Source organism: Rattus norvegicus, chromosome 2 (assembly GCF_036323735.1).
Source record: "Rattus norvegicus strain BN/NHsdMcwi chromosome 2, GRCr8, whole genome shotgun sequence".
Taxonomy (NCBI): domain Eukaryota; kingdom Metazoa; phylum Chordata; class Mammalia; order Rodentia; family Muridae; genus Rattus; species Rattus norvegicus.
Genome location: NC_086020.1, coordinates 152,295,758 through 152,321,413, shown reverse-complemented (window position 1 = coordinate 152,321,413; position 25,656 = coordinate 152,295,758). Strand labels below are relative to the sequence as shown.

At 40.6% G+C, this 25,656-nt stretch overlaps 1 protein-coding gene across 11 annotated transcripts in view; it reads right to left on the bottom strand.

Annotated features, from left to right (window-relative positions):
- The window catches only part of Lekr1 (leucine, glutamate and lysine rich 1), a 181,387-nt gene that overhangs the window by 54,976 nt on the left and 100,755 nt on the right, over window positions 1-25,656 (bottom strand). For 7 of the 11 annotated variants that reach the window (XM_006232472.5, XM_039102618.2, XM_006232473.3 and 4 more), the window contains 3 exons: window positions 19,540-19,621; window positions 11,396-11,473; window positions 8,731-8,934 (listed from right to left, as the gene is read on the bottom strand). In XM_006232472.5, coding sequence (XP_006232534.1) covers window positions 8,731-8,934; window positions 11,396-11,473; window positions 19,540-19,621 — 364 coding nt within the window. Of the gene's footprint in view, window positions 1-1,050; window positions 7,612-8,730; window positions 8,935-11,395; window positions 11,474-19,539; window positions 19,622-25,656 lie in introns of those variants that run through there. The other 4 variants (XM_039102620.2, XM_039102621.2, XM_063282105.1 and 1 more) reach the window with 4 other exon arrangements.

The window sequence follows — 25,656 nt, the reverse complement described above, 5'->3', positions numbered from 1 at the left end:
CAGCTACTTCTCTAGTACCATGTCTGCCTGCCTGCTGCCATGCTTCCTGTCATGCTTTCTGCCGTGATGATAATGGACTAAACCTATTACCTAAACTGTAAGCCAGCCCCAATGAAATATTTTCCTTTGTAAGAGTTGCCATGGTCATGGTGTCTCTTCGCAGCAACAGAACACTAAGACAATAGGTCACCTAAGCATGTGCTAGCTATCATCTTGGAGCCTCAATTCCAACCCCACGTCAGCCCTCACTAGCTCCCTACATTCTCCATTTTCACCCACTGTTGCCATGCTCTGCTTCAGGTGGGAGCAGGACTTGTACTAGGACACCAGTACCCAGCCAAGACTCTATTCTTATACTCTCACAATGCCATGTCCGAGGGAGTGTGACATTAAATAAAAACAAAACCTACCATAACAGGTTGAGGGGCAGACTGTCACAGGAAAACCTTCCAGTTTCTGAATAAAAGGTCCTACATTTTTATTTTGCACTTTGCCTATAAAGTTATGTAGTAGGCTGGCATGTAGAATCTGTATGTTAATTTTATCTGTATAAAGTAACTGATTATATGCAATAGAGAGGCTACCAAAAAAAATCTCTAGCAAACTGAGAAAAACGTAGGCTGTGTCAAGAGGATATCATGCTCAAGTGTGCCTTGCTCTTCCCATTGTTTGAAATGAATTCAAGACAGTAATTTTGGTCTTAATTAAATATAATTAAATATGCATCATAGAATTTTAATAGGAACAACTAGAATAATAGAAATAAATTGCTAGTGAAAAAAATTTACCAAGAAAATACATAAAACTCCAACAATCCTCTCCCTAAAAGGTCAATAATGAACAGAAAAAGAGGGAGAGTAGAAAGATTCAAATAACAATAATAATGGTAAAAGGAGAGAGAAAGCAATACAAACTAAATAATCAACTGTAGTTCTGTGTTCTTCACACAAAATGCCCTGAAACAAGTGCAGGTAAAGGTGGAGGTGAAATGTGTGGGAAGAATGTGAACCGTGTGGCCAGGCAGACAGACTTCTACAACTAAGTCATTCTCTGGGGCTAAACTGATAATCGGCTTATTTTACTATGAGTATTTTAAACTTGGTTTTTCACCTTAAAATAGCTTCAAAATAAGAAATTAGCATAGCTCTAAAGCAAAACTAACAACTCTACACTACTGTGGACAGAGTCAACACAGCTCCTTTAGTTAAATCATTCCAGGACTGCTGCAAAGAACCACGGAAACACAGACTGCGCAAGTGCAGACTGCAGTAGGCGTGAGCTTCCAGGAGCTGTAATGGAGAGAGGGAGGGTCTCATACGGGGATCATGGCCACGTAAACACAGACTGCGCAAGTGCAGACTGCAGTAGGCGTGAGCTTCCAGGATGTAGGGAGGAGAGAGATGCAAATAAGGCTGACTTGAGGTTAGTATATAGAACCTTGTATGCAAATTATGGAAAATTTCATAATTATTTCCTTGTTCATATGACATTGACTACATACTAGGCCCAAAAATAAATTTCATCAAATCTAAAAATTGGCAACCATTTTACTATAACTTGTACTGTCTAATACCATAGAGTATTAGATATTTAAATACAGCTGAGATGTGCTGTGTGACAGACATGTGAGATTTGAACGTCAATAATCTAAAATACCTACAACAACCTTTAGAGTCTGCATATTTATTTTTTATTTTGAATATTATAAAAACATAGCAAAAAAGCACATATTAAAACTGAACAGATCTACTGGGAAAATAAAGAACTACATCTTATAACCTGAAAAAGAAACCAAAATAAAAAAAAAAAAAAAACAACTGAGCAGAGCCACCCAAAGCCTCAATGAACTTCTCTACTGTTACAGCTGCCATTGGGAACAGAAGCTGAGGGGCCTCACACTGGACTTTATATATGTTGTCACTATATAATATACTTTTATGTACTTAACCACTACCAGAAATTAAAAACCCATGTAAGAGTTATTACTAGAAAAACAATTTGCTTTACATACTCTTTCATAACTCTTGTTCATTGTCTGCAAAAGATTACACATTTGATGTGTGTTGTAGATATATAAGGTTAAATAAAATATCATTAAATTTTATTTCATCTATTTATTTTGTTATTAATATGGCAACTAATTTTTAAATGCATATACCTTAAATTATATTCCTAATAAGATACGGTGTACATTCTGTAAAAACAAATATAGTTACAAAGTATAAGTAAGATACCTCTGTGTACTTGAAAAATTTTTTAAATGTTTCTGAATAAGCTATAGGTCAAACTAAAAATCATAATTAGTATTTAGATATACTTAAAACTAAACAACAATGAAAGTTCTGCATACATCAATACCTGTGAGGGAAAGATGGACCAGATTGGATAAATCGTGGTGTCCCGCAGGTTACAGTACAGATCAGGAAACAGAAGGTCCTTTACATACTATGCCTAAATCTCTGGACCTGAACACTGAACAATGCAAGTTCGGGATGTGCACTGGGCATTAAACCACAATTCCACATATGCTAAGGCAGTGCTGTCCCCTGAGCTGTATCCCTGGCCCCATGAATTTATTTCTATGAAGATAAATCACATATAAAGTCTAGCATCTTTAGGGCTAGAAACTTAATTAAAAATTTCAGAAAAGCAGGGCATAACAGCCTTGTAGGTTTGAAAATGTTCTTTATCAATTTGAGGGTGTTCCTTTCTACCCTAGTTTGCTGAGAAGATTACCACAGCCTTAGACCAGATGGGCTTGTGCAGAAGCACAAGGGGCTAACAGAGAGGTTCTCCTTTCCGGACTGAGAGTTGGTGATAATGTTCATTAAGGTATCTACAGGTCTTTTAAGAACTTGTGAAGAAAAGGAAATCACTAATAGAGCCGTAGCACAGAGGAGGAGGGTGTAGGGATGAGGAGAATTCCAGGTCAAGACCAAGGTGCTGTCTGAGCAGGTCCTGCGCAGAGGGCGTCACTGCTCTCTCTGGACACAGTAGTGCCACCTGTTCCTTTACAGGCAAGTCAGTCAGTACAGCTATGCTTTAAAGTCTAGAGAATTAAAAAAGAACGTCATCTTTGGTGTGAGGCAGAGGTGCTGGTTCTGATTGCATAGCTATCTCTGCTGGAGCAGAGGAAGTAAAGCAAAATGGGTGAGTTCAGAGTGGCAAGGAGGGGTGACAAAAGGAAACACACGGGTGTGGTGTTCCTCCTGGACATTTCTTACCTGCAGACTCACCTTCTAATTTGATTGAGGTGCTGGCAATTCCTAAATTTTATCTGCAGCTCAGATAAATTTGAGTATGACTCATGGACCCAGCTTTCCACCTGACTTCTGTTTTATTGAAATAATTTCTCAAGCCTTACACCTGGAACTTCATGTCTTACAATACAAATGCTTATTTTTTGCTCACAGAATGTGCTATCTGCTGTTCTCCTCCACAGGAATTGTTTCAGGAGCAACTTTACCTGAGGATGGTGCTTTATGACAGACAGAAAAGATAAATGATCAAAATGGACATTTGAAAACTTCTGTTCACAGTTCAATGTCAAGTAACGGAGTCTGGTAAGAACTGGGTGTAAACAGCATAGCCATTTCCCCATCCCCACTTCCGTCTCTTCTACTGTTTCTTGTATTGTCTCCAGTGAATCTACAGTGTGTTTGCTGTTGATTTTCCATTTTTAGAATACATCTATGCTCTCTTTTGTTCTAGCATCTTTAATTCAGCACAATTCTTTTTAAATGTATCTATTCTGTACGGTGCATCATTAGTCTATTTTTTTTCTGAGTAGTGTTCCATTGTACAAATGCAACCAGAACCGTTTCTCTAGTCATCTACTGATGGATACATAGATTGAGCCACAGACTTTGACTACCACAAACAAAGCCACTGTACCTATGAATGTTTGCATGTTTCCTGTCTCTTGGGTAAGTGTACAGACATGCAATGTCACATTTCCTTGTGTGCTCACTGGCCTTGTTTGGTAAAATGTCTGCACAAATCTTTTGCTTACTGGTTGCTTAAGTTTCTAAAACTGAGTTTCTAATATTCTTTTTGCATTCTGGAAACAAATCCTTTATTCAATATGTTTTTTGCAACTATGTTACTTTAAGCTATGAGTTGCCTTTTAGGTCTCTTAGTTTTCTAGTGAATATGTTATTAATAGTGGTTAAGTCATTTGAACTTCTAATAAGGTAGAAGAACTGTAAGATAGCATGTTTGTTTCCTTCGCACTCAATATATGGTTATTTATTTAATCAACAGTACACAAGTATACTTTTTAAGTAATACTATTCAACTAGGTAAAACCCTAAAATCATATTATAGTAAATTTGATCAAGAAAATGAGAAATAAAGAATCATTTTCATTAAAATGGCACTGAATATCAAAAAGGTCAGGATCATAGAGTAGACATGTCTGTCCATGTGTTCACTAAAAGTGGCCAAATGGGTCTTTCTGCCACCTTGGCACCTGTGGAGGTCTGCTGGGAACAGGACTACTGAAAAAAAAAAAAAGCAAGTATGTCTGGAGCACGAAGCTCTTCTTAAAATTGAAGGAGTTTATGCCTGAGATGAAATCGAGTCCTACTTAGGCAAGAAATGTGCTTATGTGTATAAAGCAAAAAACAATACAGTGACTCCTGGGGGCAAACCAAACAAAACCAGAGTGATCTGGGGAAAAGTAACTTGGGCCCATGGAAACAGTGGTATTGTTCATGCCAAATTCCAAAGCAACGATCCTGCAAAGGCCATTGGACACAGAATCCGTGTGATGCTGTACCTATCCCGGACCTAAACTAATGGAGAGTAAATAAATAAAAATGGATTTGTTTTAAAAAAAAAAGTGAAAGTGACCAGATGGAAGAGTTCTGGCAATCTGGTACAATTTCCTTCTTCTCTTTTGTTTTGTATTCATTTTTCACATATATGTAGTTTTATTTATGTGTACATTTGTGTCTGTGTGTGGATTTATATATTTGAGTACTGGTGCCTGCAGAGGTCAAAAGAAGGCCCAGAATGCCCTGGAGCTTGAGTTACAGGGAGTTGTACACCGCTCAACATGGGTAGTGGGAACTAAATTCTGGTCTTCTGAAACAGCAGAGACTGCCGAACTATCTCTTCAGCCTCCACACTTTATTTCTAAAATCAGGTTTTCTCTTTGAACAGGTTTAGTTGGTTAAGAAATTCCAATGAACATTTCTAGATAGTGCCCATGAGTAACACTAGATGTAACCTCTACTACAAAGGGTACTTGTTAGGTCCAAAGGAAATGCCACTTCTTCAAACTCCAAAAAGCAGAAGGGACATGGTTACCAGCGGTACCTATCAGTGTATCAAAATGCATGCTGACCTCCAGGCCCCCACAGCATCACAAGTATCACAAGTACATGTTATACATTCCAAAGTCCATAAGAGCTAACATCCTAGCTCTCACCTCCTTCCTACCCTAAACTCCCCAGTTCATAGGTTTTTCTCTCCATCATCAACTTATTCTCCTTATAACCTAGCTATTTTGGCTATGCTCCCTCTGTGTCTCCCTCTCTTTGTCTCCTCTGTCTCTCCCAGTTTCCTCTCTCTTTGTCTTGCCTTACTCTCCCTTTCTCTATGTCTCCATGGCCCTCCTTCTGCTCTGGCTTCTCTCATGGTTAATTCTACTCTGCTGACCATGTTCAGTCTACATCTTTCTCTCTCTGTTCTGGATTCTTCCAGATGCCTCTGCCTCTCTGCCTCTCTGCCTCTGCCTCTCTGCCCCTCTGCCTCTCTGCCCCTCTGCCCCTCTGCCCCTCTGCCCCTCTGCCTCTCTGCCTCTCTGCCCCTCTGCCCCTCTGCCTCTCTCTGTCTCTCTGCCCCTCTTTCTTTGCCTCTGCCTCTCTTTGCCTCTGCCCCTGCCTCCTTCCCCCAGCCCCCCCTCTAACAAAATCCCTTCCCTTTCCCAAACCATGAAGCAGTCATGTCATCAGTTTATAGTACTGAGTATCTGAGATGTCTAGATTCCAGCCTCCCTCAAACCAGTTTTAATAAAATACATTCCATATTCAGTCTCCTCATGAACAAAACACTGCTCATTACAACAAAGCCTTCAGGTTTGGTAGGCTATAGCAGCTGAAATCGGACCAGGTTCAAAAAAGCTTTAAAAAGTAAACAAGATGTACTAAATTTACAAGGAATTGGGAAGTCTGTTGGGACAGTCGAACAAAGAACAAGGAGTTTTAAGTAAACTCTTATCCTATGAATTTACAACTGTGAGGGAAATTTTATTTGAACCTGTGCTCACTAGAATAAAGACCTTTCTACCTCTTTGATTCCTGAGTCTCTGTTACTGGCTCTAAGAAAGAAGTCTTTATTGGGATAAAGAGAGAAGGCATATACGTGGCATTCTAGGAACTCCCTTGATTAGAATAGAATTTGTAAAGAATAGTGTGTATAATGGTGATCAATTCTGACTCCCCAAATGAGCCACACTCAGGCAGTATACCCATGGAGGGACTTGCACACTAAGGTTACAACACAGTGAAAAGGGAAAGCATTCTTGTATAGAAACAAGTTAAAAGGACCAACTCTGACCACAGTTTGTTAGAAACCTAGAGGAGTTGGGGAAGAGAATAATATCAGTTATAAAGGTCCATCTGTCTCTCAAAAGCTAAAGCTGCACTCAAGTAGATACCGAACCTCTTCAGAACTGGTTCCAGAGATGATGATGTTTTAGTTAGAGGAAACACCACAGATTTAAGTCTTAAACCTGAGTTCACTAAGAATCACATAACGGAGATTTCCATCAGAATCTTGCTTAGCCACTGTACTCCCAGCTCCTATTTTCAGCAAGTCAGAAGCCCTAAAAAACTGGGAGGAGCTTCCCAGTTTCAAATCCTGTAATCAGCGGTTTGATGGAGATGAAATACACCCTCATCCAGTTAGCAGATACCTAGCTGCCTAGCAGTACCGAGTGCCTGCTGTGTGTCAGGAGCTGCTCGAGTTTGATGCAATGGCTCTTATCACACCTTAGAAATATGTTTATACAATTCCCCCAATGTTAGAAGAAATGAAGGCCAGAGAGCAAATCCCTGAGGTGATACGATTCACAAGTGGCCGAGCTAGTGCGAGCTGTGCCGGTATGGAGTGTCTGCAGTGAGTCATGATGTCTTCTGCAAGCTTCTCAAATGGAGCTGTGGCCGTCTCCACCACTCTGCCCTTCAATCTCTCCACATTTTTTTTTTAAATTAACATTTTCAGAGTTGACACAATACGCAAATTAGGATATACTTGCAATTAAGGATATTTATTTTAAAAGCTAACTTTTAAATTCTCGGCCTCAAGAGAAAATGAGACTCTAATTTCTTATATAAATGCAAAATTTTAGATTCCCTTAATTACAGTTAAAAATGTAACTGCAAACAAACGTCAAACCAGAATGCCAAAACAACAGCTTTAAGTCCCGTTTCACAAGTTGTTCTTTTAGAGATGTCTTCACACTGTCAATCAAAGAGATAATTTTGATTTTGCCACAGCTCCTGCCTCCATTAAAAACAGCACGTGTGCGATGGCACAAGAAGCTGGGCAAGTGTGTCGTTCTCGAAGCTGTTGATGAATGGGAAACCAGAGAGAATGGTGAGTCTGGGGAGAAAGTTTTGTTATATTATTGAAGATAGTATTAAGCCCGTCCTCTGGTAATGCTATACTCTGATAATGACATCAAAATGGAATGACTCCAAGGATTAATTGTTACATAATCAGATAATACTGAATTCAACAGATGTTTGCTGAGTATCTACATGGTGACAACAAGCTATAAAAATGATGCTTTGAGGAGTTAGTGCTCCAAAAACAAACAAACAAACAAACAACAACAAAACCCCAAACCATGAACACACACACACACACACACACACACCAAACGCAATAAATAAAAATTTTAAATTATATAATGACAAACAGCCAACCAATCATCAGCTTCCTATGCATAAAGAATAATAAAAAAGTAAAAATCAGTCCCACTGACAACACCTTCAGATTGCCAGGCCTTTACTAACCATCTTCTGGCCTTCTTCTGTCTGTGTAAAGCTTGTATTATTCTAGAATGTAAAAATTAGATCAATATGTACAAAAGAATGTTCTCTTCATCCCTATTTAAAAAAAATCAAAGGGAAAACTCAAATTTTGTGCTATATGTTAGACATACAATTAAAACAAAGGATGAATGAAGACATTCTAGGCAAATTAAACAAGAAAGAAAGCAGAGCTGAAATGTCATTACAGAAAATGCTAATTCCAAGGCAAATGACCTGAACAAAGTATCATGAGAGTCTGGGCCGGATGCTTTCAGTCCCAGTGACGCTGCCTTTATGGAAACCTCAGAAGGACAGCTAGAGAGGAACCATTAAAAAGGAGGAGTGGTAAAAAGCCAACAAACATTTTTGTTAAAAACAGACTCCACCAATGTTTGATAACATTATAAATGTTCACAAATGATCAAATGCTGAGTAGAATTCTGAGAGCCATACGACCCGAACCCCATCTGTGCTTTGTCCAACTGAAGGCTTCATACAGCAGTTAATGAGGCCGAGCCTCAGCTTGATCACTTAGAAGTGTGGTAATGAAGTTCAATAAACTTACGTGTGAAATGTGTCTTAAGCCCTGAATTTAATGTCATTGTAACATCCATGTTGGGGTTTTAAATGTATAGTGAATACTTATCTAAAGGTAGCATTTTTAAGGAAGTATTCTCGACTGCACCTTTCATTTTTCAGCGTTAAAATTTCTTCCTGTGTCTGAAGCAGGAGCGTTTTGGTCATCTCTAGTTCATTTTCGGCAAGGTTGATTCTTCGCTTTATATCTTCCTCTTGTCTCCCTTTTGTAGTCAGCTCTTCCTGTACGGTTTTATATAGTTGTTGACAAGTAATTAAAGAGTCTTCTTTTTCTTTAAGTAGCCTTTTGTGCCTAAAAGGAATAAAAAATATCTCAAACATGCATTAGATACTATGATTTCATAGTTATAGTATGATTTTATATTTTATAGAACTTTCATTTGAAGTTTGATCATAGTATAACTAAAAAAAAAAAACAAAAAAAGATGCTAAGAACATGGCTAATTCTGTGGTGCTCTCCCCATCGTGATAGCTAATCTTCATTGCCAACTTGGCTGGACTGACTCACCATGGGCTCTGCATGTGTCTATGAAGGTGTTCCTGAAAGGTTTTAAGCAAGGAGGGAAGATATATAGAGAACACTATGAACCTAGGCAACACCATTCCATGACCTAGGGTCCAGGCTGAAAAAATAAAATGGAATCTGAGTTCCCATAATTCCCTGCTCTCTATTTTCTGACTGTGTAAGCTGTAACTAGTTGCCTTATGCTATTGCTACCATGTCTTCCCTGCCATAATGAGCCCTGTCTTCTTAAAAATGAGCTCAAACAAACCCTTGCATCCTTAAGTTACCTTTTTAAAGGTGACATGTGATGTGGTACTGTAGGGTTTGGTGTTGTCTTGGCGGGTTTGAATTGCTCTGGTTAGATTTTACCTTGCTACAATTCTGTTCCTCCTGTTTGGAATGGGAATACTTACTCTGTTCATGACAATGGGAAAAGGGACAGAAAATTGGATTCAAAGAGTGAGGTAAACTGAGCGTGTGGATCTTAGGGTTGGGGACAGGTTTGTGGAAAGAATGAGAAAGAGTCTGGAAGTTAGGGCAAGAGGGACCTGTGAGTGCTATGAGCAAGATGTAAGGAACCACTCTAGCAGAAAACAAAACTCTCACAATGCAGACAGTGGAACCTTGGATCATGAGCTCTCAGAGAAGAACAAGGAATGGGCCATTCATGTAAGATTCTGGAAAAGAACACAGTTTCCCTCATGCCCCAAGAACTTGGAGGAGGCCATATTCAAAACCAAAGACTCATTTGGTTGAGAAAATGTGAGGGCAGAAGAAGAGTCAGGCTGTGCCGTGGTCACTGTTCACTGTGACAAGGAATGACAAGCCAAGCAGAACAACATAAAAACGTGTGCTTTTGTGAAGGACTGTCAGTTTAAAGTCGCTGGCAAGGCAACGGCAGACACAATAGTTGTAACTGTTAGAGACTCAGACCATTCAAGACAAGCCTCAAACTATACTCATGGGAAAATGGGACCGGTGCCCCCAGCACCCACATCATAGGTGTCAAATGGTGAAAATGCATATTCACTTAGAAGAGAAGCTGGACTGAAAAGGCCCCTGAAGGGATTCCCAGTTTGAAAACAATAAGTTTGGAAAACACTTTCTCAGATTCGGACATGTGATAAAGAGAGTTAGCAGCAGAACTAGGCAGTGCCATCTACCTGGTACTGGGCTTATAGGCACGCAAAATACAAGGGTTCTCGGGAGGTCTTGGAGGCTTTCACCAAGAGACTCTGGGCAAAGCTGTGAAGGTGAAGCCTATGTTGCCATGGAGATTGCACGGTATTAGAGAGGCCAGGATCCTAGGGTGCCTGCTGAGGAAGCTGCAAGCCTGGAAGGAGAAAGGTTACAAGTACTGTAGGAGGTAGGCTTGAAGGGACGGGTGCTGTGGAAGGCCAGATCATTCTATCACGAGCCCCACATGCGTGACGTGGTACTGTAGGATGTGGTGTTGTCTTGGTGGGTTTGAGTTACTTTAGTTAGGTTTTACCTTGCCGCAATTCTGTTCCTCCCCCTTTGGAATGTGAATGCTTACACTGTGGTGTTATATATTAGAAGCATGCAAATTGGTTTCTTATTTTATAATTGCTTTCTTAACCAGACTAACTGCCTTAAGTCTCACAAGATTTTGGATTTTGGGAAAGTCTTGGGATTTTTAAAGACTAGGGTATGCATCCCAAGATGAAAAAGTGACTTCAGGGGACAGGGTGGAATGCTAAGCTGTTAACAGTAATGCATTTGGAGATCAAGTTAGCACGGGGCAGAGCTGCTTCTGTGCATCTTCAGGTCAGGTTGGCAGGACTTAGTCATCATGGAAAGACTTCTTTAGGGTATCTATAAGGCTGTTCTGGGAAAGGTTTAATAGAGGAGGAAGAACTACCCCAGCACTATCACAGCACATGCTGAGAGAGAAGGAGAAGCAAACAGAACACCAGCATTTATGTTTCCTGACTACGTGACTACTCACTTCATGTGTCCGCCATCCTATGGACTGACACTTTTCCTTCTTAATCTGTGAACCAAAAACAAACTCATCTCCCCTTAAGTTGCTTTTGTCACCGCAACGAAAAAGGTAGCAATGCCACTGTAGGCGGAGACAGAAGCAAGGAACAACTGTGAAGTATTAGGGGTACAATTAGGCATTACATATGCAAGAAAATAGCACGCACATTCTTAATAAGATGATCTTTAAAATATGGCTTAAGTATAGTTATTAAAATGTTTATTAAAAGTTTTCAGTATATACCTTGACTCAGAGATAATGGACTCAAACTTCAGTTTTCTAAGTTCTCTTTCACAGTTATTAGCATCATTAGATTTTTTCCTAAGGCAAAGGATTTTGAAGTAGTTAAAATTCATTATTTCAAAATTAAATATTTTCCATATCTTAAAATATTCACATTGTTATTATTTAAAGATGCACTTATTCAAGTCAACACCTGCCAGGTGGGTCATATTTAATTAATAAGGGTATGCTCTTTGAACATAATCAAACAAACTCCACAAAAAACAAGTGAGATCCCACCTTATAGTTTGGGGAACTGACCAAAAGTGGGGAGACTCCAGAGGGAAAATGACCTTGGGATGAAGTGACACTATAGAATCCAGCTGTTCCTTTTGACATCATTTTAAGCCTGGGGACTGTCTCAGTAAGAACCATGCAGGGGAATTAAAACTCTGGCAGAAAATGCTAGTCTTTTTGGCTCTAAGAACCAGAGAAAAAGGTTTCAAGCAACCTCAACTGCTGGGAAGAGAAGGGTTAAACCTGACTAGGACATAGCTTAGTAGGGAGCCCCAGGTATGAGCTCTGCTGGTTTCCAATCTTCAAGTGCATAGGTGAAGACAGAATCACTGGAGGGAGATGGAGCTGCTGCCCTGGAGACAGTCTGCAGGGCAAGACAGGCCCATGCATCATTGCCCGCATCATGATACCACCCTTGTCATTAGTTTTTTTGTCAACTTGGCACAAGCTGGGGTATTTGGGAAGAGGAAATTTCAACTGAGAAAACACCCTATTAAATTGACCTGTGCCATTTCTTGATTAATATTAATGTGAGAAGGCCTAGCCCACTGTGGGTGGTGCCACACCTTAGCAAGTAGTCCTGAGTTGTGGGAGAAAGCAGATTTAGCCTCCGGGGGAGCAAACCAACTAGCAGTATTCCTCCATGGTCTCCGTGTCAATTCCTGCTTCTAGGTTCCTGCTCTGAGTTCCTGCTCTGACTGTCCTTTATAATGGACTGCACGCAATAAGTTCAAATAAACCATTTCCTCTATAAGTCGCTTTTGGTCACGGTGTTTATCACAGCAACAGAAAGCAAACGAGGACAGTACTTGAGATAAGACCATGTAACAAGGAGTGACATAGTACAGCAGAATGTCACCAGGTCACATACAGACAAAAAAATTCTCACAAGTCATTACAGAGGTACTGGGAAATCAGAACATTAACAGTTATATGCTAATAAGAGCAAAAGCTCGTATGTCAGAGTGTCCAGCTGTGTCAAAGGGCAGGCTGCAGCTTCACACATTGGTACCCATGAGCGTTAGAAGCCTATTGTGGCACAGACTGCTAAGTGAGGAGTGGTAGCTGCTGATCAAACATAAGCATGCACCAGAGATTAGAACATGTGTCTTGTGTAACCATTTTAGACATACGGTGGTCCTCTCTCCATGTCTGTGGTTTTGTGTTCTGAAGTTGCTGTTACTCTACTGCAGTTAAAAAAATAATAAACTGTTCCAGAACTAATTAGTGAGTTTTAAATTGCTCACAACTGACAACTACTATGAACTCTAATGTCCCACCCCTCCCACCAAGGGTAGTCATCGCTTTGTCCTGTGTGCTCACATTGTTCATGCTATCTTGGTTCTGCTCAGCGATCAGATCTACTGCTGTTTAACACAGTGGCTGCTTTTAAGAAATCTTTACATAGCAGCCCAGGACCATAGTACAATGTCACTTACCACACTTCGTCAGGTAGTCCTTGTAAGTATCTCATAAGATAGTGAACACAGTATCATAGGATCTGAGAGAGTGCTTATTCCTATAACTTTCATTGCATTATTACTATCTTATCCTGTGCTTAATATATAAATTAAACTTTGTCATGGGCAGACAGGGGTGGTGGACTGAGAGTGACCCCATAGGCTTAGATGAGTGAATACACGGTCCCTAGTTGGTGGAGTCATTTGGGAGGGATTGGGAGATACAGTTTTGTTGAAGGAGTTATGTCACTGGGGTAGGGTGGGGTGGGCTGGGCTGGGCTTTGAGGTCTCAAAGGTTACTGCCATTCCTAGTGTGCCCTTTCTCTGCTCCTGTTTGTGGATCAATATGTGAGCTCTCAGCTGTTTTTGCTGTCTTGCTTTTGTTCCCCCATCATGGACTCCAACCCTCTGAGGTTGTAAGCTCCAATTAAATGCTTGGTCATGATCTTTTAACACAATGGTAGAAAAGTAAATGAGGAAGGAACAGGAAAAACTATGTGGGGTGGGGGTGGGGATGGGGTGAGGGTGGGGTGGGTTTCAATACTAACTGTGGTGGTTTAGAACTCAGGGTCGTTTTGTTTTGTTTGAGACAGGGTACACCATGTAGCTCTGGCTGTCCTGGAATTCACTATGTAGACCAGATTGGCCTAGAGATCACAGAGATCCATGTGCCTCTGCTTTCCGTGTGCCATGCTTAAAAGAACATGCTACTGCAGCTTGCTAGGCATTGAGTCTTGAAGCATAACCCTTGTGGATGAGGGGTAGACAACTACTATACTAATAACTAATTGACAAATTCCACAATTTTTCAAAGAATTTGTTTCTTTTACTGTACTCATGAAAATAACTCAATCTTCAGGAGATATATAAGCATACTACACAAACCTCACTCATTCCTGTGTACTCTTGACAGGTAACTGTTAATAATTATATCAATTATGTTTTCAGTTCACGTAAACCCATGTCAAGTGTATACATTCATACTCAATATGAAAGGGATAATTTTATGCTCACGTCTTTAATCCCTCAACTCCTAATAGCTTGTTTTTCCTAATAGTTATTTTTTCTTTTATAGGTATAATTCTGGATATACTTGAATATCAATTTTACTAGCTTCAATGTATTCTGTTGCTAATTTGAATTTCTTAAGTCTCATTGCATGAATTCCTAGTCACTCTGAGGAGTAGGATGGGGCTTGGAGCAGTTTTTGTCATATATTTAGTGAATTTTTGTTGTGTTCACAGTTGGCTTCCAAGTCTGTCTGTCTGCTTTCCTGTTTATCCTTGGAGGTGTGGTGAGGCACAGAGTTTGCTACCTGCTGTGTGGCGTGAGCTCTGTCTCGGGCTATGAATCCCTATACGCATTGCTTTAGTCTGAGCAGGTAGGGAAGCCTCTGTAAACCCTGGCTTGACTGACTGGAAGCTTTCGATGATGGGTCATCTGGCTTAAGTGTTCCAAATGTGATTCCTCAGAGGGACTCCCCTTATATAACCATCAGAATATGCACAGAATATGATCACCTCCACATTATATGCCAAAATGGATCATGGCATGGGAATATTTAGACGAATTTTTAACAACTCCTTAGGATTCACTAGGTCTTGGCTTCCTAATGGACTTGATAAAAAGCTTGCCTATTGTAGACTACCACTGACAGTACACTTCTTGTTCATGGCTCAATAGAATCAACCCCTTTACTGTCCTTTCTATGCATCATCTTTCAAAAGTTCCTGAGAAGTTCTCATCTATGGTAGTTGTTCATGTCTTATTTATCTGCTTTTATGCTAATACATACATATACACTCAGTACATCTACATATATATTTTTTATCCTGATATATGTGTGCATAGTTAACATTTACAGCAACATCAAATCCCTTGATAATATTGCTGATAATATATGAATATAATGCAAATATATTTTACATCTTCATATAAATATATTAAAAATAATGCCTAGGATCTTATGCATGCCAGGTAATTCTTTACTACTATGCATTAATTTCAGCCCTTTTTCTAATTTTCATTTTGAGACACAGTCTAAGTTGTTCAGGCTGGTCTTAAATATATGCTGTAGCCCATTGTTGTATACCAATTTGCTTCCAAATAAAACATTCCATCTTGAAAGTTCCTTAAAATACAGGACATTCTAAACGGAAGTAAAACATTCAATCCTGCGGGGAAACTAGTTAAGCTTAGGAAGTAAACAACTCAAAAGTTTCAGGAAGTCCCTGAAACTGACCAGATTCACTAGCACCCTCCCCAAGTATATAAATCATAAGGATGGACAGTCACTCTCAGACCAGCTGAGCTACATGAAGAGGCAGATCACCTGTAATGGCTATTCTTAGTTGCCAATTTGACTACATCTGGAATTAACTAAAATCTAGAAATGGGAGGGATTTTTGCTTAATTTGAAGACGTAGATTCACTTTTAATCTGTATCTTTGAGGTAGGAAAACACAGGCCTTTAATCTGGATCTTGAGGTAGGAAGACACACCTTTAATCTGGGCCATGCCTTCTGGTGGTAGCCTTGGTAAGGACATGAAAGAAGAACCCTTTGATGTTTGCTTGCTTGCCCTCATCTTGCTAGCAAGTCCATTGCTTCACTGGAATTAGAGCTTACTTCTTCAGGATGCCAACATATACTGGAGACCAGCTGAGACATCCAGTCTTCTGGACTGAGGAACTACCGGATTCTTGGACTTTTTGTTCACAGCCAGCCATTGTTGGATTAGCTGGACTTCAGCCACTAAATCAATCTAATAATTATAATCCTTTATATATAATTAGAGAGATTCATTTTTTAAGTTCTATTACTTTAGAGAACCCTGATTCATACATCAGCTAAGGTTTCTAAAAGAAGCCAGAGAACAGCCAAGCTTCTTGGAAGAGCGGAGACCAACTAAGCCACCAGAACAGAGCTCAGATAATTAATCTACCTTAAAAAGGTTCAGACCAACTAAACTACCTGGGAAAGACACTCTCCCACCTGTTGCCTGCAGGCTGTGCTGTATACTCGAGGTTTCCAGCTTTTGTGAGCTGCCACTAATGTGAGGGAGATTTTTGGTGCTATAGCTGTCTTTGAGTCATTTCTGCTCCCGAAAGTAACCCCAAGAAACTCATTGTTACACCAATTCGATGTGGATGGTATCCATACTTTGGTCTGTAGTGAGTTCCCTATCTGGAGTGTTTATTGATGCATGTATGCATATATGCATGTATATATGCATGCTACTTGTATGTCTAATGTCCTCAGAAGTCAGGAGAGGGCTCTGGATCCTCTGGAACTGAAATTACACATGGCTGTGAGGCACCATGTAGAACTGAACCCTAGTCCTTTGCAAGAACAATCATTGCTGTTAATTGCTGAACCATCTCTCCTGCTCCCTGTACATCAGATCTTTGAATAAATTACTTTGAATTCAAACTTATCATTGGTCAGAACACAAATTCGGTTCTAACCTAATAAATAATAACATGTGTAGAGAGCTGGTGAGCTCTGAGCATAGTGAGACTCCTGGGCTTTGATCCCAAATGCTCCCCAGCTCTACCCCCCTTTACCCCAAGCAGCACACAGAAGGCAGGTGGAGCACAGACAGATGAGGAGTGCAGACATGCACAGAGCAAGGTCTCTAGCACCAGGGGCCCCGTAAGTGGCTCTTTTACAATCCATGTTTTCTAAAAGTGGGCACTTGCTCCAAGTTTTCACAGAAGCAGTTCTCCTGCGGGTGGGTGGGAAGCAGCGCTTCTGTAAGCTGATGTCACAGCACAGTATTCCTGCAATCCTAGGGCAATTCCCTTGTGAGCAGTTAGTGTGATGGACTGTCACGAGGCCACTCGCTTCCTCCTCGGCCTGCTCTGCCTTGACTCCCACCACTTCTCAGTACTCAGGTTACAAATATTAAAAGTACAGTTAGGCAAACAGCACAAGGCTTATGTTAATGTTAATGAAATGGCTCTTGAAATCTCAGTTTGTGTATCAACCAGTGACCTTTCCATTTTTGCTCCCATCTTACTTTCCCAAGACCCTACCTGTAAGCGTCATGTGGCAGCATCATGTGGCATGATCCCAGATTCAATCTCAGCTTACTCAGGTGCTCACACTTTTCTAGTCCCAGGCTGACTGCCTCAGCTTTTCTTCTCAACCTTATTTTTTATTATTTGATTTTAACGTGTGTGTGTGTGTGTGTGTGTGTGTGTACCTCTAGGTGAGTGCAGGTGCCCACACAGGCCAGAGGAGTTGGCTCCCCTGGAGCTAGAGTTGCAGATTTTCTGAGCTGCTTGATGTTGAGTGCTGGGAGCCAAATTTAGGTCCTCTAAAGAGCAGCGTCTCCGCAGTCTCCCTCTCCACTTCCTGAGCTCCAGGGGCAGGGGTTGGTTGGGTCAGCAAGGAGATGGCTCAGAGGTAAAGGCACATCTCTCCAACCCTGAGGATCTCAGTTCAAGCCCTTGCACATGTATGATGGAAGGAGGGAACTGCCTGAGTCTCATAAGCTGGTCTCAGACGTCTGCACTGTGCCATAGTATGCATGTGCTTTGAACAGTCACACGTGTGCATGCACATTTGATTACATGTAGACATGTGCTAGTGCACACACATGTGCACGTGCACACACACTTAGACACACAAATGTAGTAATAGCAACAATAGTAGTGATAATAACAAAAGAAGCAAATGTTCCACCGTGGCTGTGGTCTGATGAGGCTGCTGTCTCCACAAGACTTCCATATGGACACAGTCTTCTGATATTATAGACAGAACATGGACTTTTTATTTTTGCAATTGCTGTCTTGTTTCTTTTTCATGTTTCTTATCTCACAGAAACTTACTTCTTGTGCCTGAGGAAGAAAGGCACCAAGAATTCCCTGCTTTCTCACCACTTTACCTTAGCATCCTACCCTGGTAACCAAACCTCTGGCCATATTGTACTATTAACTTCTTGTTTCCCTAAAACAAAGCACTTGCTACAAATAATCTAACTATACACTAATTTCATTAGACATTTCTGGAGTTTGCTCCTTTTTATGTTGTTCAGTATTTGATTAAACACGTTGTTCTTAGGCATAGCCATGGTCAACACAGACATTAGGTTGCTAAGCATCCTAATATTTATCTGTATGAGACTGAGCCTTGTGACGACAGTTACTGAAACCAGTTTCCTAGACTATACATCAAGGAGAAAAGTGGTGTACTTTTCTTTCAAAGTTCATGTGCATTTTATTTTAACATTATAATATAGATACACCATGTTTATATATAGTCTCTCAAATTCCTAAAATAAATTATTTTTAAAACAAATACTGCCCTGGGTAGTTTTTATATGTGTATATTACCTCTCTTTCTCTGTCTCTCTCTGTATGCCTCTGTGTGTGTATGTTTGTGTGTGTAAGCATGTGTATGGTGTGGTGTACATGTGGAGGTCCTTGCCTTCTACCATGTTTGCAACATCGTCTCTGTTCTTTTGCATTCACATATGCCAAGCTGGCTGTGGATTCTAAAGGCTCTCCTGCCTCTGGCTCTCAGGTCATAACAGAAACAGTGAGGTTATAGACAGGTGCTGCATCCCTGGCTTTAAGTGGGCACTGGGTATTCAAAACCCAGGAGTTTACACAGTAAGTGTTTGACCCATTGGGCTACTTTCTCACCTCTGGGCATTTTTTAAAAAATATGCCTGAGCATATTTGTATGTATGTATGTATGTATGTATGTATGTATGTATGTATGTATGTATTGTATATAAGTACACTGTAGCTGTCTTAGGCACACCAGAAGAGGGCGCCAGATCCGATTACAGATGGTTGTGAGCCACCATGTGGTTGCTGGGATTTGAACTCAGGACCTCTGGAAGAGCAGTCAGTGCTCTTAACCGCTGAGTCATCTCTCCAGCCCACCTCTGGACATTTTATAAGGGCATTTTCTTATCATTTGATTTCCAGCATTTTCTCCTCGTTTTCATAAAACATAATCAACATTTTAAAAGTGCTCTGTTTTGAACTTAAAATTAGAAATTTTAAGAAACAACAATTGAGAAAATTTAAATGAAATGTTGTAGGCAGTAAAGAAATGAATATAAGGAAAAATGAGAGAATTACTCCATTTGAACATCAAGAGAAATCACTGGTGCACAGCTAGGTAACCTTCTCTACTTGATCCCAGCCTAGAGGTCAAGAAACAACTCGTAGGTTCTTTCCCGGGGGACAGAAACACTTTACTGAGTTAAAAGGGTGACAGGTCCACCAATACTCATTTCAGGCTACAACAGAACCACAAGAAGCCACAGCAGACCATCACCTACAACTGAACCACTGCCTGAAGATGACACCCTGGCGTCTTTCCAAAGTCTTAGTTTTGTGACACATCAATGGGCAAGCCACTCTCACAGCTGTTTAGTGTTACACCTTACATGAGCATCTCTTTACAGTTGTCCAGCTCCTTCACTGTCTTCTGAAGTCTCAGCCCAAGGGCCTCTACTTGACACTGTAAATCTGAAACGACACAGCATGTTCATTAGTACACTAGTGTGTAGGGGTAGTTTTTAGCTATACTGCTTTGGAGGAACGGGGAATCACCAAGACTTGGGGTAGAAGAGCTTCTGGAGAGAGAGCTAACCAGTCATGTAAGAATTTGGGCAAGTAGCCACTGGCCACTTCCCCGATTGGGCCTGAGGTATCAGGGTAAGGTTTAGATGTGCCCAGCCTTTGAGCTAGTCACAGCATGTCAAAAAAAACGTGTGTGTGTGTGTGTGTGTGTGTGTGTGTGTGTGTGTGTTCCATTCGAGAATCCAGATAGCTCCTGGATGCATGCATGCGACCAGCTGGGAGCCAGAAGCTACCACTACACTAATGTCTAGGGCTACACTAGCATCTAGTGCTTTTCTAAACTCAACTGAACCCTCTGAAATTTCTCTTAACCTCCTAAGAGCAACACAGGTTGCTCTTCCCCTTTGCCTGTATTGTTCTATGCAACACGTCCGTGGCCCTCACAACAGCCCACACAACTGGCCTTTTCTCCCTTCATGTGTCAGGCTTATTTGGAAGCACCTAACAGGCTAACCATCTAGTGTTTTCAAGGAAAGTTGTGCGGCTGGCACACTCCACACATTTCTGATCACATGGCTCATCTCTTAAAACCTTTGGCTGTCTGAGCTTCTGTTCCCAAACTGAGGCCCTGGATAGAAATGTAAGAGAAATGACGTGCCAGGCTCATGGTTGATAGTTTAACTCTGAGTAGCATCTAAACAGCATTATAACTTCAAAAGGCAAAGAACACTGTGTGGGCAACCGGTTTCCACCCAGTCTTCAACTAGGAAATTTAGGGAGTATTTGAGAAGGATTATTCCAGAAGCCATGTGTAGTGTGTGATGAGTCTTGGCTTATTTCTGTCCTGCCTACTGGCTGTTGTGAGGGCTGTGGTCTGAACCTTGACTCCACTTAACTCCCTGGGATCGTTTAAGGTACAAAAGGAGACTACACAAATGGACTAACGAGTTTTACAGAAAAAGTCATTCAAAACAAGGGGATTATTAAAATTTTACATTCTAGCTACCTCAAACATTTTAATATCCTACTTTCATAGTAAATTTGAAAATTTTAATGAAGCCATACTCACACACCAAACTTCTATGTAAATCTTCAACACGCTTTCCTATCTATCTATCTATCTATCTATCTATCTATCTATCTATCTATCTATCCATCCATCCATCCATCCATCCATCCATCCATCTAATGAGCTGGTTCCTCAAATCAGAAAGCAAATTCACTCTAAGCAAATGTTCTCATAAGAGTTTTCTAGGTATTTATATAAAAACCTTTAGTTTTATAAATACCATGTTTTCAGATAGATTATCTTTGATTATTTTAATCAACATGTAAAATTTTGCACCAGGTATATCCTACTTTGAAATGTATATTCATCATGGCATGGACAACTCAAGTTTATTAACACATGTACTACACCAATCCACTCCAACAAAACAGAAAATAATATGAAATATAGTTTTTAGTAAAAATCTTTCGCAACCCGGAAACTGTATTTGGAATGTTCCGTACCACGTCATTGTGTAGTTAAGCACAGTAGGCTGCAGACAGGCTGCAGCAGGTTTGACACACGCTGAAGAGCAAGGAGCTGGTGCTCACTGTGGGATGCTATGCCCCAGTGCTGAGCATGGTACTCGCCTCTCAAGAGGGAGGAGCTGATGCTAACTGGTAGATGCTATGCTCGCCCTGCCTGTGTTCACTTGTGGTCATGGCTACCAGGAAGAGATTATTATAAGTGGAAAGAGGAAAGTAAGTTCATTCAGCAAGCTGCCAAGTGATCCAGTGGTTCAAACTGAGTTGTTTTGCCTGATCCCTAAATTTTTCTCACTCACATTGACTCCTGAAACAGAAAACCCACAAGCGAACACTGTTTGTCAAAGAAGTGTGGTGAACACTGTTCTAGGCCAGTTATAGTGTCTGAACCTTTAAAGAGATATACATTACAAAATGGGAAATATTACTTTAGTGGTGAAAGAATAAAGACAAATATGGTGCCCTTCGCAGAGCAAACAACACAGACAACAACAACCCTGTTTTCTTCAGGATGCTCCTTGGTGCTTCTGTCAGGATATCATCCTGAGTGGATCTGAGTCCCATGATAAAGTGTACTATATTTCTAAGGCAATAGTTAAAACTGATGAGCTTTAAACTCCCAGAGAGAGAACTTGGTATGTAAATTTTGTGTAATTAATTCTCAATTACCTGAGAATTGGTAGAGTAGCATATGCTAAAAATAGCCACTAATTCAAGCTCATTTTGGTAACATTAAAAAGTATTCTATTAAAAGAAAGGAAAAGAAAACAGGGCTGGAGAGATGGCTCAGTAGTTAAGATCTCCGACTGCATTTCCAGAGGACACAAGTCCAATTACCAGCACTCACATGGTGCTTCACAACTGTCTGTAACTCCAAGATCTGACACTCTTGCATATATATAACAGGCAGGCAAAGCACCAGTGCACATAAAATAAAAACAAACACTATTCTGAGGCTCACATTTCAATATGCTGATGCATCAGAGTTCCAGAATTTACCAGGTTCCAAATAAAACAAACTATGCCACAGCCCCTGTGCAGGGATAAGGACAAAGCTAGTGTGCTCTTTACAAAGGGTTACTCTTTCCTCACACGTTTCTCTTCCCCTCTCACTTTCAGAATAAATATAGGTTAGCCTTTGGTTCACAGTGTCTAACCAGCACGGGAGACACTGTCCCTATGATTGTTTACCTCATGTCTTACAACAGCTCTGAATATTGGTAAAGTAATGTAATAAATGTTTTCCCTTTAAACACAAGAACCTATGAAGGTTGTCACATTAAGTAAACAGAAACAGAAATATAAGCAGTGCCAACCAAGAAAGCATTTTATTTAAGCAGAAAAAACACGTAGAGCTGAGGAAACACAATTCATTATGAAAAACTCAAAATGTAAAAAGCCCCCTGGTGTGTTATTGGGAGATGATTTATATATTTTCATGGCTGCTTTTCATTTTTTTGCTTGTATTTTTTTGTAATCAGGAAGTGCTAAGGGCTATTTTAAAAAAACAAAAACATAGATGTGTCTCTGTGGTTCAGAATGATATGTACACATCCCACAGGCTTAATAAAGGTTCAAGTAGACTAGCAGGATCCTTTGTTTTCAGAAGCAGAATGCCCAGTTCCTATCCTTAATAAATAAAGGAACACAGTCAGGATAAGCAGCAGAGAGTGTAAGCCACCTGCACAAAACAGCTCCTTCAGTTTCTGAGGCAAGGAGTTCTTAAATAAGTGCATTGTTCTGTGCAGTCCTTCTCTATAGTCAAATAAATTCAACTTCAATTTTCTGTCATTCAGCATGACATTGGATTATGAGGCGAAAGGCCCTGAATGACTAGGGAGAGAAAGGAAGCAGTGGCTTTAAACACCATGCAGATGTAAGGCGGAACCCATGGAAACAATCCAGAATTTACAACAGCACATTCTATGATGATGTGACTGCGTTCTTTGCAGATATTAAATAAGAAGCAAATGATTTTAAATGAACAAAACCAAAAAGAGCTCTTAGCCTCTCTTCAATATGAAGCAGCTGCTTGCTGGATAACATTACACAGGCACCAGATTTGCAGTAATTAGTCATTTGAAAGAATCCTGTGATTCTGAAAGGCTTTGAGAAACTGCGCATACAAAAGGTATTCATGGTTAACTATTTTATAGGAAGCTAGAAAGCTTTAATAGTCACTTGAAAAGTATAATAGGCATAAGATAATATCAAACAATAAATATACCTCAAAGTATAGAAAGAAGTTTCAAGCTTAAAAACTCCTAATATAAAGAAAATACATGCACTCTTAAATTTTAGTCCAAAGTGCTGTTTTGAGGAAAAAATATAATTCAAGGCTCAAGTAGCAAGATGGAAACATAAACAGGCATAAAGGCATTCAAAGACACAGGGTAAAAAGAATAAATTTTTAATGTTTGATTTGACAGTTGCAATTTCTAAGATCAGATTTGATGGGGTATGTTCAGAGTGTTTGGCCTGATGATGAGAGATGGCAGTTGCAATTTTAAAGGATTAAGATGGCCTCACTGAAGATTCTGAGTCACAAAATTATTTGTCTCAACAACAATAAATGAATTTCAAGCATTAAAAAAAAAAACAAATGTCTCTAAAAAAAATGTAATGTTAGAGATAAGAAAACCCAAACTAACTTTGAAGCTTCTAACATGATTCAACACTTAACATTGCAGAGGTGCTGTGCAGGACCGTTAAGGCCACGCACGCCCAGCTTCAAACTCTGCCTCTGCTTGTTCCAGGCCAAACAGCTACGGGCACCCTGCACAGGGCTCCCAGCCTTCAGTGACTTCATAAGTGCACAGAAGGAGGGAGAGCAGTGACAGGCACACTGTGTGTCACCCAAGTGCACTTACTGCTGTGCTGGAACGAAGCCACCTCTTCCAAGTCCACTCCGAAATCATCATTTCCCACTTTAAGGACCTTGCTCTTGTACATGGGCATGGGGTTTTAGTTTGTGTTCCTTAACAATTTCTTGGGAGAAGTAAGGTAAAATGTTATCATATGTGAGATACAAGTAAGTAATGAGAGCACACACATTTGTTCAGGCACATTTTTACACATTTGTTATTTTTTCTGTTTGAAAATTTTTATGAATACATATTGTCACAGCAGTGGTTCTCGACCTCCCTAATGCTGTGACCCTTTAGTATGTTGTGGTGACCGTCACCCATAGAATTATTTATGTTGCTACTTCATAGCTGTAGTCCTGCTACTGTTCCGAATCCTAATGTACCTATCTGATGTGCCACCTCAAAGGGGTCAACTTTCCTCAGCTCAGAACCACTGGGTTAGAAACTGTTTTACTTGAGTATCAAATGAGTATCTTCTGTATCGTGAAGACTAATGAGTTCTACTCTGTGTCAGCAAAGGATAAAGCAGAAAGAAAGCAAAGGAAAAGGGGGGAAACCTGTTGTGGGGAAGGACCAAGTGAGTTTGAAACAGCAAAACAAAACAAACCAAACAACCACTGCTGATCCTATGGGTGGGGAAAAAGGGGAAAATGTTGACAAGGACAGGTGTTTGTTTTGTTTTGAAGACAGGAGATGTGTTCCTTTGTATTTTAAGACTAATCATTCTAGAAGGCTTCTGTGCTGTGAATTTAATGTATGACTTATAACCTATATTTTACAAATGACAAAAATTACACTTCTTGCCGGTGGGGGTTTTGGTGGTGCTGCTGTTGTTTTTAATTACACGAATTGCCTGGGCTTAAATAACTCGGTCCCGGCAAAAATGAAGATGGAGGAGAAAGAAGAGCAAGGAGGAGAAAGACTGACCAGGCTGCTGAGCGGCGACCAGGGCCTGAACGCACAGTGCGTTCCCAGACTGCAAGAGCAGGGCAGGCTGTGGAGACAGGAGTGTGAAGTGGATGTGAAACCGGGATTCTCCATTAGTACCCTGCAGTGACCAGCTGGGAAGGAAATGGCTCCAACACTGCCCGCCCGAACCAGTGGTGACGTGGGAAGGAAACCGTGCACTGCTCAATTTGGTGGTGCTGCAGACTGCTGCCAGGCACGGCTGGAAGAGTCCATCACACGAAAAAGGCAAGTATGTGAGGGCAGAGTGGGCTGAGTGGGCTGTGTGGGCTGTGTGGGCTGTGTGGGCTGTGTGGGTTGCGTGGGCTGAGTGAGCAGGCCTTCTTAGTCCCCAGAGCGGCTGGCGCAGAAAGGGCCACAGAAAGAACCATGATGAAGTTGTAAAGGGCTTCAAACAAGAGAACTGCAGAAAGCTCTTGACAGGAAGGACATGCTAAGTGACTTGATCAGCTTACTGGGACTAGCAGCCCTTCCCCCAGCTCAGAAACTGCTACAAAAGATAGAGGGTGAGCAAGAAACCAGTCAACTAAAAAGAGAGTGTCCGCCTACGCTATACCATCTTCCTACTTTGTTTTAATTTACAGGTTTTTTTTCCATCTTTATTAAATTAGGTAT